General features: G+C 37.4%; 1 protein-coding gene across 1 annotated transcript in view; it reads left to right on the top strand.

Moving 5' to 3' along the window:
* CSMD1 (CUB and Sushi multiple domains 1) overlaps positions 1 to 15,504 on the top strand; it is a 2,090,911-nt gene that overhangs the window by 2,060,166 nt on the left and 15,241 nt on the right. The window contains exons 59-66 of the mRNA XM_054498773.1: positions 132 to 311; positions 2,686 to 2,859; positions 3,442 to 3,615; positions 4,869 to 4,942; positions 8,268 to 8,379; positions 10,314 to 10,493; positions 11,816 to 11,860; positions 14,840 to 15,001. Coding sequence (XP_054354748.1) covers positions 132 to 311; positions 2,686 to 2,859; positions 3,442 to 3,615; positions 4,869 to 4,942; positions 8,268 to 8,379; positions 10,314 to 10,493; positions 11,816 to 11,860; positions 14,840 to 15,001 — 1,101 coding nt within the window. The remainder of the gene's footprint in view (positions 1 to 131; positions 312 to 2,685; positions 2,860 to 3,441; positions 3,616 to 4,868; positions 4,943 to 8,267; positions 8,380 to 10,313; positions 10,494 to 11,815; positions 11,861 to 14,839; positions 15,002 to 15,504) is intronic.

Below are 15,504 nucleotides of genomic sequence, written 5' to 3'. Positions count from 1 at the left end.
ATTGCTTTATTAATTCACTGCTTAACCACTGTGAATAGCAGCTCAGAGACAGTATCTTGAATAGAAATGGTGACTAATTCATTTCATGGTAAATGAATTTCTCTGGTTCTTTCCTGTTACCTGTTTATTAGTTATAAGTTGTGGGGATCCAGGCACACTAGCAAATGGCATCCAGTTTGGGACCGACTTCACCTTCAACAAGACTGTGAGCTATCAGTGTAACCCAGGCTATCTCATGGAACCGGTCACATCTGCCACTATTCGCTGTACCAAAGACGGCACGTGGAATCAGAGCAAACCTGTCTGCAAAGGTTTGTTTTGTGACTCTTTGGATTTTACAGATATGTATAGAAGTCTTTATTGAATTATGCTTTGTTTAATTTTGCCAGCATTTGTGTAGTCCTACTAGGGGCTAGGAATTCTTAAACACCAATTTGCAACTATTAAGTCACTTTATTTTTGTAATACTTTAATCTCAGTTTTACAGATGGAAAAACTAACTGATAGAGAGGTAGAGGAAAAGGCTTAGGATCACAAACCAGGAACTGGAGATGTCAGGGTTCAGTGACAGTCACGCCACCCCTAGAGTCTGTGTCTGAACCCCAGTGCCTTGCTGTCCTGGGTAAACGTGTGACCCTGGCTGTGTGAGGTGTTCGTGGCGTGGTGAATCTAACTGTAGGAACTTAGATGCAGGTTGGAGAGATGAGCCAATCACCTAATAATGGCAGAGTACTGGTAGAGAGTGTTAGCACTGTGATGTTTCATGGGGTTTGGTTGCCGTGACTGAAGATGACACTCGCCGAGAAGGCAGGAAGAGGTTTATGACTTATGTGACTGGACCCTCTGGGCGAATCAAGACAGGCTAAACCCGTCAAGGTGGCTTCAGTAAAGCAGAGTGGGTGGGCTTGGCTCTTACAGTGACCAGGGAGCAGGGCTGAGTGAGGGCTGTGCAAGGGCCAGGGATTTGCATGGTGACGGTTTATTTACCAGAAGCAAAGAACTATCCAGACTTTCTTATCAGCTGGTGCAGAGGAAGGACAAGAAGAAGAGGGGGAGAGAGGGGCTTGAAAGCTGTCAGTGACCAAACATAAGAAGGTGGCATTCTCCTCTTTATTAGACTAGGAACAAATAAAATACTGAGAGAGGGAGAGTTAGGACACTCAGTAGCTTAATGGAGAAGGTTTCATCTTCAGTGAGTTCTGCAAGACACATGGTTAAATGTGGCAGAGGCTTAAATGTGACCTGAATGCTCAAAAATATTGCTTTCTCTCTCTTCTGACATGGGTGTGTTCTTGGACCATCCTGCTTTCCTCTCTCAGTAGAGTCAAAGGATCTCATTGCCTTCCCTTCTTTGTATCATAACTTAATACTACACCTGTTAAATAGCAGACGCTAAATAAATGTTTAATGAAAATGCACTAGGTTGTGTTGGCAGTGTTCAGGTCAAATGGTCATGATGGAAATTGCCAATAAAATACACTTCATGCATAATTTTGTGGATTTTTATCCTCTTTCTAGTACCCATTGTGTTTATAACAACGCCACGGCCAGCAAGGCCCTACCAGATGGGACCTCTTTCTCTCTCTGTCTCTCCTTGAACTTGTCTCCTCCCATTCCCCCCTCCCCCAGGGGACCCATGTAACTCAGGTCTCTTCCAACTGGGGCCTCCCCCTGGACATTCCCTTGGGCCAGAGCACGCATTTCCCCAGCCCTCGCTGTGGGGTCTCAGGAAGGATTTGTTGAATGAGTGAACAGATCAGTAGAAGGTTGAGTGGTGAGAGAAGGACCCATTTCCAACTTTTGGGTGTGCATGTGTGATTTGTGTGTTGGCATGTCTTTCTCACATGAGGAGGCATGAGCCTGAACACACAAAATGCAGGCAGTTATTATTTTGTAGTGCCTTCTGCTACCTACAGGGTCACTTGGAAACTTCCATTCATTTCAAAAATTAGGGAAGTTTTGTATCTTCAGAGAAGAAGGATTTTAGACAGTGGCTTTTGGATTTTTGTCCCCCGTTGTGCATTTTAGTATAATTTCTGGAGTGGGGAAAGTGGCTCTGTGGTGACATCACCCTCGGGGAAATCCTCCCTAGAAACCATGTTCTTGCTTCTCAGCCCTGTAAAGTAGACATCAGGCTCCAAGGCTGTGATGAAACACTCGCAAATGGTATTTCACAGCATCTTCTTTAACCATTCAGGCATTTCTAAAAAAATATATTCAGTAAATAGATGGACCGACTGTGTCTTTTGGAAACTATATGCCATCTTTAAATAAAAAATACAGATGGCCAGAAAAATTCTTACCATCTGTGCCTATAAATTTGTGTCATCTGACCAAATCCTCTTTCGAATTGTCCTTGGTAACCATCATAAAAAGACACAAATTAAACAAGAACGTTTCTTCCTTTCTTGGCCTTGTATATATTGGGACTGTCATGTTCAATCCTATATGTTTTGACTTGACTTTGCTTTTATATACTTCATCGATATTAATGAAGAAATATTCTAAAAAAATTTTTGTTATTTTGATGTACTGTCTTCCTTGGCAATTCTTTTATTATTATTTTTTTAAAAACCTATGTAGATGTCATTTGTAATTCAGGTAAAATTAAAATGTGAATCGTTTGAACATCACAGCTGCAGCGGGAGCTCCGGAATGTTGATCTTGTTTGTTCTTTGGAAATAGCCGTGCTGTGTCCTCAGCCGCCGCCAGTGCAGAATGGAACAGTGGAGGGAACTGATTTCCGCTGGGGCTCCAGCATAAGTTACAGCTGCATGGACGGTTACCAGCTCTCTCACTCCACCATCCTCTCCTGTGAAGGTCCCGGGGTGTGGAAAGGAGAGATCCCCCAGTGCCTGCGTAAGTTCTACAGCAGAATTTGTTCCGCCCACCGCAGGTCTGCAACAGGGACGGATAACCAGGGCACATCCTAAGGTTACAATCTGAGGACCTTCCTGGTGGGTAATAATAGCGCTAAAATACACAAAAACTCAAACTTGAGACTGTGTTGCCTAAGGGCAGAGTCTCTTTTCTGAGACAGGGCCCCATGCTATTGCCCAGGATGGAGTGCAGTGGTTCAATCATAGCTCCCTGCAGCCTCAATCTCTCGGGCTCAAGCCATCCTCCCACCTCAGCCTCCCGAGTAGCTGGGACTACAGGTGTATGCCACCACACCCAGCTAATTTTTGTATTTGTTGTAGACATAGATTTCGCCATATTGCCCAGGCTGGTCTCCAACTCCTGAGCTCAAGCGATCCGCCTGCCTCCACCTCCCAAAGTGTTGGGATTACAGGCGTGAGCCACCACGCCTGGCCTCCTTTTAGTCTTTTTCTTGTTTAATAGTTAAAGCTAAAGATTTAACAGAAACTAGTTACCAAGTTCAATTGGTGAAGCTGATCCAGGGACGTTGAAGGCTGACCTCTTCCTGATTATCTTCCATAGCTGTGTTCTGCGGAGACCCTGGCATCCCCGCAGAAGGACGACTTAGTGGGAAAAGTTTCACCTATAAGTCCGAAGTCTTCTTCCAGTGCAAATCTCCATTTATACTCGTGGGATCCTCAAGAAGAATCTGCCAAGCTGACGGCACATGGAGCGGCATACAACCCACCTGCATTGGTAATAATTATAATACAGCCCTGGTGATACTTGGGAGTATTTGGAGATGAGGACACTTCATTCCAAAATTGGGTCATTTGTGATTACATAGAAAGTGTTTCCACAGACAATTTTCTGTACAAGGTAATATTCTTTGCACTGAATAGGATTGCACACTAATCAGCTAAACTGATGTGCTGCCTCTTTTAAATCATGCAAAATAAGTCAGAAGTCTGCTAAAGTAGCTACTAGGCTTTGTTCTCTGACCTCAGTGGCTGTCTCCGCTGTCTACCTTAACTGCCAATTGCATTGTTAGGGGAAAGGTGCAGTTAGGAACATTCTCTAAAGCAGCCCTCCCCAGAGAGACAGTCTTGCTGTTGTATCATTGCTGCAGAGTCAAGTTTTATCGCTGGGTTAATTTTGTTCATTGAGATTTACTAAGCAGAATAATGGGTGTTCTACTAATTGTTACTAAAAAAGTAATAATTAGTCTTGATTATTTTCTAAGAAATTGAATAGTATCCACCTACAAAATAAAGATAGTATTAAAGAAATATTGTCATTGAAGCATTTTTTTCTAACTATAAGAATATTTGCTGTCATTTGATTTAAACTATTGCTATATAGTAGCTATCTCTACACTAAAAAGGTTAGTGTAGCAGAAGGTTAGTCGCTCTAGATAACAAGTTTTAAGAAGTTATCTATTTTGTTTTTCTACTGGTAACTGTAGAGCAGCAAATAAGAGAGCTGAAGTGCTTCTGGGTTACCCAAGTCCTGTGTTTTTTGAAAAATGTCACTCTTAGTTTTCCATATGCTTCCATTTTGAAGCAGTAAATATATTTTTCATTTTGAAATGTTAAGGAAAATTAATTAAAGAAATTCAGAATAATGTAATGGGTAACCAAACGAGATGGCCATTAATTGAATACTAATAAACAAAAAGATAGTGATAGATCATTATTGAAGACAGTATATCATTGACCAAACAAATATATTTCTATAGAAAAAAAGCCAGAGAATGGAAAAAAATGTACTTACTCTTATATAAAAAGAACATACTGAACTACTTAAAGTCTAAAAGTTAACATCTAAAAAAGATGTCTTGAAGAGAAGATAAAAGTAGCAATTTAATTTTTAACTTCCCTGAAAAACATCTTGCACATTTCTCAAAACAATGTTTTCTCTGTTTCATGAGACCTTTTAGTGAAAGCTGTTAAAATTCCCATAATAACTATATCTGGTGCCCTGTTTTCTTTTTAAATCACAAATTTCAGATCCTGCTCATAACACCTGCCCAGACCCTGGGACGCCACACTTTGGAATACAGAATAGCTCCAGAGGCTATGAGGTAGTTCATTATGAATTTACTATGTTTTCTTTCTGGAAATATAAAATATATTTGTTACTTAAACATATATGAGTGCTTTTTTATATCATACCTTATTCATGTTATATTTACCTGAATAAAACTCATTCAAAGGAGATTTCTACATGTGTTTTTAACTGTCAAAATCAGTATATATATATATATATAATCTTGCTTACTAGGTAATAATGGAATGATGTGTAATTTCAAATATAAATTAACATAGCAACTGTTATGTTAATTTCTATTTGAAATCATGCATGATTCTATTATTTGTCTGTTAAACTCACACAGCAATTCTCAAATTGGGGTAACTTGTCACTGATTAGCTACCCATAAAATGTTCCACTTAGGGACTGGATATAGTGGGCAAATAACATTAAATTCTAGAGACAAAAGCAGGAGAAAATGTATGTAAGCCCCTTAGTCTAAACTTACTTGTGAAATTAGTTCTCCGTATGATCTTTAAATTTCTTTGAATTATTAGCATACTAAATATCATTTTGGAACTTTCATTTGACTTTTAATAAAATGAACATTAACACTTCAGTGAATGTTGGAGAAATACCTAAAAGTGGAAGGTAATGAAGCTTGACATAAAATGTTTTAACCATCTTAAGTACTCCCATAACTTCACTGTTCTCTGTTGGATGACTTTGAAAACAAAAGTTAAATATATAGGGATCTCATCAATTAAGAATAAAAAACTTTCTTCCTCAGACACTTTCCCCATCTCTCATGAGCACGAAAATATTCCCATTGTTCTCGCTCGGACACAGAGTGGCCATTTCCTTGTAGCTCTCTTGCATCCCACAGGGGAAATCCTTACAGGGATCTAATAATATACTAACTCTAGCACATTTTCTATTATGTCTCAAATATTGCCTTAAACTTCAAGTAAATACTTTCGGGTATATAAATATTTAATGCCAAATTGTCAAGGAATATTGGAAAATACTATATATGGATGTCGCTGTCACTGATTCACAACGAAAAATAAAATTTTGATCACCATCACTTTGAGCAATTCTTAACTTGCCTATGTACGACTTACAGTAATTAAAAGTCAATGATGACTATATTTAGCAACATAGGTCTATAACCTATCATATGACACTAATAGGGTTGGATAAATCCTTCACCCTCCTTATAACAAATCAGTTACACTAACATGAATAATAGATTTTATCCAACAGCAAGATTTACTAATAATTTAAAGAGCCCAGACACCATGCTTTAAGGAGAAGGTTGAGACCATGAAATGCAGCTCTCCCCAAATGTTTTTATTTCTTCCTTTATTAGGAACATTTTAGTTTTTAATGTAACCGATGAGATTTTTGTCTCTGTTTTCTTTAGCACCATATGCTGAAACATTACTTACACAAAGTGAGCCATTTCAGTGTGAAATGTCCCTGTGTTAGGCTATGTTAATCTTGCAGCTTAAATGACTACCTACCATTCTCCAGCCAGGCGTGCCCCCGAAACCCATAGCTCCAGGGTTAGTGTATGATAATCAATTTGGAGTGGCTTGGTATATTCTGCTAAAAAAAAAAATTATTGAGAAGGAGACTGTATTTTCTTTCTGCCAGTAAATGATACAGATTGTCCATGACCTTCCTGACAATGTCAGCATGTTTATCAGGAGGTCTGTTTGGAATTGCAAACATGCTTGCATGGAGAGTTGATGGACACCATTCCTGATAGAGAGGAAATGGGCTGGGAGCAGCAGCTCACGCCTGTAATCCCAGCACTTTGGGAGGCCCAGGCAGAAGAATCGCTTGAGGCCAGGAGAACAGCCTGGGCAACATAGCAAGACCCTATTTCTACAAAGAATACAAAAAATCATCTGGGCATGGTAAGGTGCACCTGTTGTCACAGCTGCGCAGGAGGCTGAGATGGGAGGACTACTTGAGCCCTGGAGGTCAAGGATGCAATGAGCTATGATTGCACCACTGTGCTCTATACTCTGGGCAACAGAGAGAGGCCCTGACTCTAAAGTTTAAATCAATCAGTCAATCAATCAAGAGTAAATGAGTCAACCCTTTCCCATCATTGAATCTTAAATTAGCTATTGATTTGACATTTAGATAAATTTGCACTTTTCTTTATAAATTCATACTTCCACTTTATCAAGTGCTAGAAGCAGCTTTTTTTTTTCTCCTGATATCCTTTCTCACTGTTCAATGTACCAACTATTTCCTTGCATTTCACTTGTAGTTATTCTTACCAGAATCCCAACAAGGGAGGTATGGGCTTATGCCTGTGAGAAGGCAGACACAGGGAATTAAATAACTGGTTAAAATTCTCAGAGCAAGAAACAAAGGGGAATTCAAATCTTCGGACTCTTAACTTGGTACACTTATGTGCCTTCGTAAGTCAAGCTTTAAGGAAACAATCTGGTCCCAAGCCAAGCTGGATGAGGGCAAACCCGCCTTCCCTGGGGGCTGCTTTCCTCTCCCTTTGTATGTGAGTCATGCTGGCCTCATGCTGCAGATACACAGAACCATGGACGATCTTTGGTGCCCGTCAACACACTACCATAGCTCATTCTCTAAAAAAGACATTTACAGATCACAGGAATCTGCCCCTCAAGGCACCTCTGGTTAAATTAGGAACACACATAGGTGAATAAATATACAGGTAATTCCAGGACACTGTAGTGAGTGGAGCAGATAACATCCGATGTTGGGGAAATGAATTCAAGCTGAATGTGATTCATTCTTGGAGGATCAGAGAACAATCTGCAGAGGATGTGCAGTTTAAGCAAAGTACAGAGAATTAAGTGGGGGTTAGCTTTGTGAAGACCTGGTGAGGAAGATGCCTCAGACATTCAGACAACAGTAAATAGTTTGTACAGTCTGAAGCACCAGAAAGACAGGTAGAGTTTTGGTGGACTCTGTATAAGCAGGAGTTGACCAGTCCCCTTGGAGTGCTAACAAAAGTAATTTTCTAATAAATACCAATTGTTTAAAATGTGAGTGGCAGGAAAAAAATGAAAAAGGAAATAATAATTATTACAAACAAAAAAGAAAGAACTCTAAAACAGAAAAGGCATAACTTCTTTACCCAAACAGCCTTCTAAATTTTCAAAATTTGCGAAGATCTTACATTATTCATTGAGCAGTCAACATTGTGCGTAACCATGTCACATGCAGTTAAAATGTACATGTTGACTTAGACAATGGCTTGACATTAACCTGAAAAGTTGCTGCTATACTTTTACCCGGGCGTGTGCTTTCAGGTATCACTAGTTGACACTTCGTATGTTCCCTTGGCCTCTGAAGCTAGTATTGGATTTCCTCTCTAGGTTGGAAGCACGGTTTTTTTCAGGTGCAGGAAAGGCTACCATATTCAAGGTTCCACGACTCGCACCTGCCTTGCCAATTTAACGTGGAGTGGGATACAGACCGAATGTATACGTAAGTGTGATTTCTTCCACCACCATCAGAAGTAACCTATTTATTGTGAATGTCTGAGAAGTGTTTACCACTAAGGGAAATAATGAGAAATTGCTTTTAATTCCCTGATCCTACACTTTGGATGTCCTTAAAGTTTGGTTCCCTAGAACTGGCAGCATAAGCATTGGCTGGACATTGGGCTGTGAAGGCCGCTCTCAAGCCCCATCCTTGACCTTGAACCAGAGACTCTGGAGGGAGCCAGGGCGGAGAGAAGGGGGACAGTTTAGCTTAACAAGCGCTCCAGGAGGTTCTAAGGCACAGTAAAGTCTCAGAAACTGCTTGAAACCGAAGATAAGTGCATAATGTTATGTTGAACATTCTTAGAGGGAAAACTTATTTGTAAGTGCTATTATTCTTCTAGGATATTTACATCAAATTACCAAAGAGAGGATGAACTGAATAACGTCATATGTCAGAGTCTAAGTAGAAGTGTTTAAAAGATTATTCTCGCTCTAACAGGAAGTATAGATGAATTGATCATTCAAATACATACTTAAGGATCCCACTTTATTTTGTGACTTAATCATGAGAATTAGGAAAAATATATGGATGAGTAGTATGTGAATTATTCATTTCACTCACTCTGAATTTAGTGAAATGCAGTGTCTTATTCTTGCTGTATTAAAAATAAAAACATTAATAGAATGTTATAAAAATATCTTAGTATATAAGGTGTGATTTGGGGGTGTGTTTATTTTAAAATTATCTCTGCTCTAAATCACTACTCAAATTATATGTTGTAGTATATGTACATGTATATGTATATACATATACTCATATATATATATATGCATGTGTTTATATATAATATGGAGCTTGATAATATCAGGTATTTGTTATGGTTACTAATTAGTGAAATAGTGACAATATTCAAAACAACTGCATGCACAATTTTAAAATCATAAACTTGGCCGGGCGTTGTGGCTCACGCCTGTAATCCCAGCACTTTGGGAGGCCGAGGCGGGCAGATCATGAGGTCAGGAGATCGAGACCATCCTGGCTAACATGGTGAAATCCCGTCTCTACTAAAAAAACTACAAAAACTTAGCCGGGCCTGGTGGCGGGCGCCTGTAGTCCTAGCTACTGGGGAGGCTGAGTCAGGAGAATGGCGTGAACCCAGGAGGCAGAGCTTGCAGCGAGTGGAGATCATGCCACTGCACTCCAGCCTGGGCGACACAGCGAAACTCAAAAAATAAATAAATAACAAATAAATAAAAATAAATAAATAAAATTGTAAACTTGTTTTATAATAATATGTCAATCCTTTATTTGCATCATATATGCAAACTTTATAAGGAATGGAGTGATTTGAGATATAAAGTATACATTACAGTCTCATTTATTCCTAAATTATATTTTAAAGAAACTAAGAATCTATATTAAGTTTCTAAATACACATTAAAGTTTTACCAAAATAATTAATTAAATTGAATAATAAATTTGGTAGTTTCCACAAGAACAAAATCAAGGCATATCTAAATATTCACCATTCTCTATAATTTATAAGACTGGGCTTTTAAGGATCTTTAACATATTTATTTTGGTAGTATAGCAGAAGTGTTTTCTATTTCAAAGCTGTGATCTCTAAATCTTTGCACATAATTACCTATGTATAAATATATATAGGTTGGGTGTAGTGGCTCATGCCTGTAATCCCGGTACTTTGGGAGGTCAAAACAGGAGAATAGCTTGAGGTCAGGAGTTCTAGCACAGACTGGACAATATAGCAAGACTTCATCTCTACCAAAAAAAATTACATATATATGTGTATATATATGTATACATACATATTGACTGCATAACAATTTCCAAACTATTTTAATCTATTCATTTCTCTAGACACAGGTGCTAACTTTACAATAAACAGAGTCTCAATGTTTCCTATGTTGTTTCAGCTCATGCCTGCAGACAGCCAGAAACCCCGGCGCACGCAGATGTGAGAGCCATCGATCTTCCTACTTTCGGCTACACCTTAGTGTACACCTGCCATCCAGGCTTTTTCCTCGCAGGTGGATCTGAGCACAGAACATGTAAAGCAGACATGAAATGGACAGGAAAGTCGCCTGTGTGTAAAAGTAAGTCATTGATCAAGGAGTGGCATACTTTTCCAAAGACCAAGGGAAAGGATCAGCTGCCCATCAGGCTAGTGTCCATGTGTGAGACCCATAAGTAAGAGCATGAGGCTGCAGCATCGCCACGTGCCTCAGTCCTGCTTCATGTGCGTGAGCTGTGTGTGTGAACGTGTGTATCCTCAGTGTTTGATGCAATGGTGGCATAGCTAAATATATAGTACAATTACTATGCAATTAGTACATAATAAAATGATTGCATTATTTTAAGCCAAAAGAGAAAAGCTATTTGGTTAAAGAAAAGCATTCTGAGTTAAAAGAAAAATAATACTCGGTATAGTTTCAGGAAAATTAGTTCTTAGAGATGAAAATCAATAAATATCACCAAGTATCCGAGAACAGATAAATGAAACTCTGTGTTATTTTTAAGACCACATGCTGTTTGTGGTAAAACCTCAGTTTATGTGTCCCTGACATTGATTCTGCTTTTTAAAATTACAAAAGCAATTCACATGGAAACGATCCATTAATTACAAATTTGTGTGTTTACAAGTGAGAGTCATCAGCCTGGGTCAGATTTGACGATAGCTAAACTTACAGGTTCTCCCCTGTATGTAATTTATAAATCCATGGAGTCTAAACAGCATAAACCAAAAATGATGGCGTGTGAGACAGTCAGTGACTTTAGGTTTTGCTTCCTGGAGCCTATTTATAGTTCTCATACTAGGGATTTTAAAGAGACTTTTGTTTCCCTTGCCCTTCCCTGTTAGAAATAGAAGAATGAAAACTTTTAAAATGGTAATTCGTAGTTTAATATAAAACTATGAAAGCTAAGAAGTTATGACTTAAATCTAACTTGATAGACCAAAACGAACATTCTGCAATGGAAATAATTTTGAATTTTTCAATAGTAACGTATAAATTCATTGATTTGGGTGGGGTATTGGACAATGAAGAGGGACTATAATGTCTTGGTTATTTGGGTGGGGTGTTACTTTTAGTATGTGGCAGGGTATTCCAAATAGGATATGAGAAATGTCATAGAAGGCACCCTCCTTTGTAAGGCTCTCTGTTGTAGCACTTTAAATGGAAATATATGTAGATAGATGTACATTGATTTTTCATCCTTAAACTCCGCTTTCCCACAAACACCAAGAATATTCTACTGTAAAGACATGAGTTTAAAATGTATATGTATAAGGTATTCATATTTGGTACATTAAAAAAATCTGGAGAAAGGAAAATTATTGCTTCAATTTGACATTTTTTCAAACTTACTCAAAAATAAATGTTTTTTTTAAAATGATAATTTGTCTTTTTACTTGTAGGTAAAGGAGTGAGAGAAGTTAATGAAACAGTTACTAAAACTCCAGGTTTGTATACCAGAACAGTTCTAGATTTCAATCAAATAAAGTGATTTGTTCTCTACTCTGCACAGTGAAACCATTTTCAACATTTAAATTTCAGAATCCGTTAGTCCACGACAAAGTTAATGTTTCAATTATTTAAAACACCAAGCTTACAGAGAATTCTATTTATTTCACAACAATGGTTTGTTAATGAAATAACATTACTTCACTTAAAAAGGAAACCTTTGGTGTTATCACACTGTTTCATTCAAACTTGCCTTTGGCATTTGGTAAGGAGAAATGAAAACATTGATCATTCCATGTGGTATAATGGAGAGCCTTATAAAGAGGGTTGTGACTTTTTTCCTCCAAATGAGGAAGCTCATATCAATGAGGCATTTTTACAGCGTAAGTTGTTAATGTAAACAGTTCAAATATGGAGCCCAATTTTTCCAAGTTATCTCCATTCATCTAGGCATGCTTTGCCTTCTAAAATGTTAATTATAGTTTTTTTGTTGTATGTGGCGCCTTTTGCTAAATGGATTATATAGCAAATCGCAAAAAGTCCTATTTCCCAAGGAAAGTTTTTACTATACAAAATCATCTGGCATGTTCTGTGTTTTAAATTTAAATTATTTTTGAATAACAAAATGTATCCCAAATTATATTAAGTTGGATATTTTGTTGTTGTTGTTTTATCAGAAACAGAAATCCTTTGTAAATATATAAGATCACTTGACTAGTACTTTCTTTATTCAGGTTTTAATGCTTTTTTTTTTTTTTTTTTGGACATAAGCTCTATTTTAGAATCAAACATGGAAAGAGTATTTGCTATTGTCAGGATGCTGTGTGACACATTTAATTCTTAGACAAGGAAAAATATTGTCAGGATGCTGTGTGACACATTTAATTCTTAGAGAAGGAAAAATGTCAGGATGCTGTGTGACACATTTAATTCTTAGACAAGGAAAAATGTGCCAATATGATGAAAGGAATTTCTCCCATCTGCATAATAAAGAATATAAAATGCTTTTTAAATCTTTCTAGACTATTTTATTTAAATATTACCTAAAAATCACATACAGAAGTCAATGCTCTTTATCCAGGCAACATGTTCTTCAATGGAAAAAAACACAACCTCTTTTTGTTATTATTGTTGTATGTGTGTTTTGTTTTTTATTTGCTTATTTTGTGTTTAAGATATTGAAATATCTATACACTCGTTTTGTAGGTGCAAACATTATTATCAATATTCCATTTCTTATACTCTTGGAAAGGAAGTGCTAATTGAATGTGATTCCTCATCAAGGTGGTACATTCTAGTACAGCTCAGCTATGTGGCTCCTGCATTATACTGCAGGCTGCCAGCAACAAGTGAAATTATAAAGACCCAGAAAAATGACCTCTGCCACATGACTCGTGGTCCTATTTTAATACACAGAAGCCACTTCTAAGACATTGGTTGTATCTTACCCTACCCAGCCAGGCCTGGCCCATTCCTGTGAAACTTCAACAAGATTAACTTAAGTGAATGCTTGAACAAGTGGATTAGTAACTTCAGAAGAGCATATAAATTCTAATTAGGGAAAACATTTTTTATGTACTTTAAAGGCTATTAATTTTAGTAATGGAAAATAAAGTTATTTTGAGGTTGCCGATTAAAATGGGAGCCTCTGTTGTGCTGACAATGGCGAAGTAGATGTGTCTAAAATCAGTGATTTATAAGCAAATGTGTTAGATACTTGTGTGGATATATGAGTTTTTAACTTATTTTATTATCACTATTATTATGAGAAAGTGGGGTCTACTCAAGGCCAAAGGAAGCTATTATCTTCTGTTCTTCTTTAATCCTTCTCTTGCTAGGCCAAGTTTTATAGGTTTAGCCTGCCTAGGAAAACGAGAAAATGGCCAGTTGGGCTGAAGAGAAAAGCATGGGTATAGGCACAATATACTTTTGTCCTCATTATTTGCGACTATAAATGGACTTTCTAAAAAATGGGTTAGCGAGACATGAATCTTCATTTCTACCTAGCAACTCAAGCAATGTGTTTTGACCAATTATGCTTATTATGAATCTTGTCTAATTAAATAATTCATGCACATCATAAGGCAGAAAACAAAGAGAAATGCTGAAATCATCATGTGGATTTATACACTACAATTCACGTTTATGTGTGAAAATGGCAGGATTTCATACACATTTTTAAACAGACACATGAAAAATAAGTTTATTTTTTTCTTAAGCCGTGAAAACAAGAGGAAATATCTCAATAATCTTTGTAAGTTTTCATGTCGATGAATTCATGCTTTAGAAAGACCGCCTTTTATTACTGAATTTAAAAGACATATATAAAAGAAATATTTGAAATTATTGAGCCCATCTCTTCTTACTCATGGAATATATTACACAAGGAGATTAAAGAAGAGCAGAAGAGCATGAATGAGAGAGAGGGACTCTACTTACAAAATAAAGACTCTGAAGTGAAAGGGCTTTGTCTTCATAAGTCCACTTGGTGCTGGGATATGTAAGCTTTTTCAGGACAGGGCATTGCTGTCATATTATATATATCAGTTCTTCTGAGCTTTCCAAGTCTTTCAAAGAGTAGACTTGGATATTATTGAAATATCAGTAGTGATTTCAGGGGTCAGGTAAACATATTTCTTACTAAGCACAATAAAAACTAAACTAGCATTAGAAGTACCAATTCACCATACCCCATGACCTTGGAAGGGCTGTTAAAATAGGTATGCTTTGGCTTCTAATAATAATAAAAATAAACCATAAGCACAAATGTCTACTTGCATACCGTAATAATCTTCGCACCTGCTTCTTTTGAGTTTTGCACATGCTATGAACAGCGATGCACTAGGCTCCCCTTGTCTTCATCACTGCCCTCATCTGTGATCGCTCACTAAGCAGTATGATGCTTTCTATGTTTAATAATGTCTGAATTTATTGTTTGTGTGTGTGCTGACGTTCGTCTGTTTCCCCCCTTCCCACAGTTCCTTCAGATGTCTTTTTCGTCAATTCACTGTGGAAGGGGTATTATGAATATTTAGGGAAAAGACAACCCGCCACTCTAACTGTTGACTGGTTCAATGCAACAAGCAGTAAGGTGAATGCCACCTTCAGCGAAGCCTCGCCAGTGGAGCTGAAGTTGACAGGTAGGTCCCGAAGAATTCACTAAACTCATGGTGTGAGCAGAAATAGACCCGCTATCTTTTCACAGAGAGGTGATCTAATAAGTATTAAGTACTTATTAATGTTGTGTTGGCTTTGCATATACTGTAACTCATTGGAGCCTCTCCCTAGCCATGAGAAGTTGGTATTATTTTCTTATTTTAAAGATTACAAAACCAGTACAGAAAAGTGAACTGATTTGCTCAAAATTATGCACATATTAAGTCAAGAATCTGAGATTCATATGCAGATACTGCATGTCTCCAAACTTTATTTTTTAATTTTCTTAATTAAATTTCTTAACTCATGTGCTCATCATGAGATTTTTAAAATCATCACACAATTAATAAAATAAAACAGCCTTGATTTATCTGGCAAACACTATTTTAAGCACTGTATGTGTATTATCTTTTTCATTCTTACATTAATTCTGTGATCTAAGTATTTTTATTGTATACTTTTTTAGAGAGAGATTTTTTAATTAGCA

The sequence above is a fragment of the Pongo pygmaeus genome, chromosome 7, assembly GCF_028885625.2.
Source record: "Pongo pygmaeus isolate AG05252 chromosome 7, NHGRI_mPonPyg2-v2.0_pri, whole genome shotgun sequence".
NCBI lineage: Eukaryota > Metazoa > Chordata > Mammalia > Primates > Hominidae > Pongo > Pongo pygmaeus.
The sequence above is the reverse complement of the archived record's forward strand: the minus strand, read 5'-3'. Positions and strand labels throughout refer to the sequence as shown.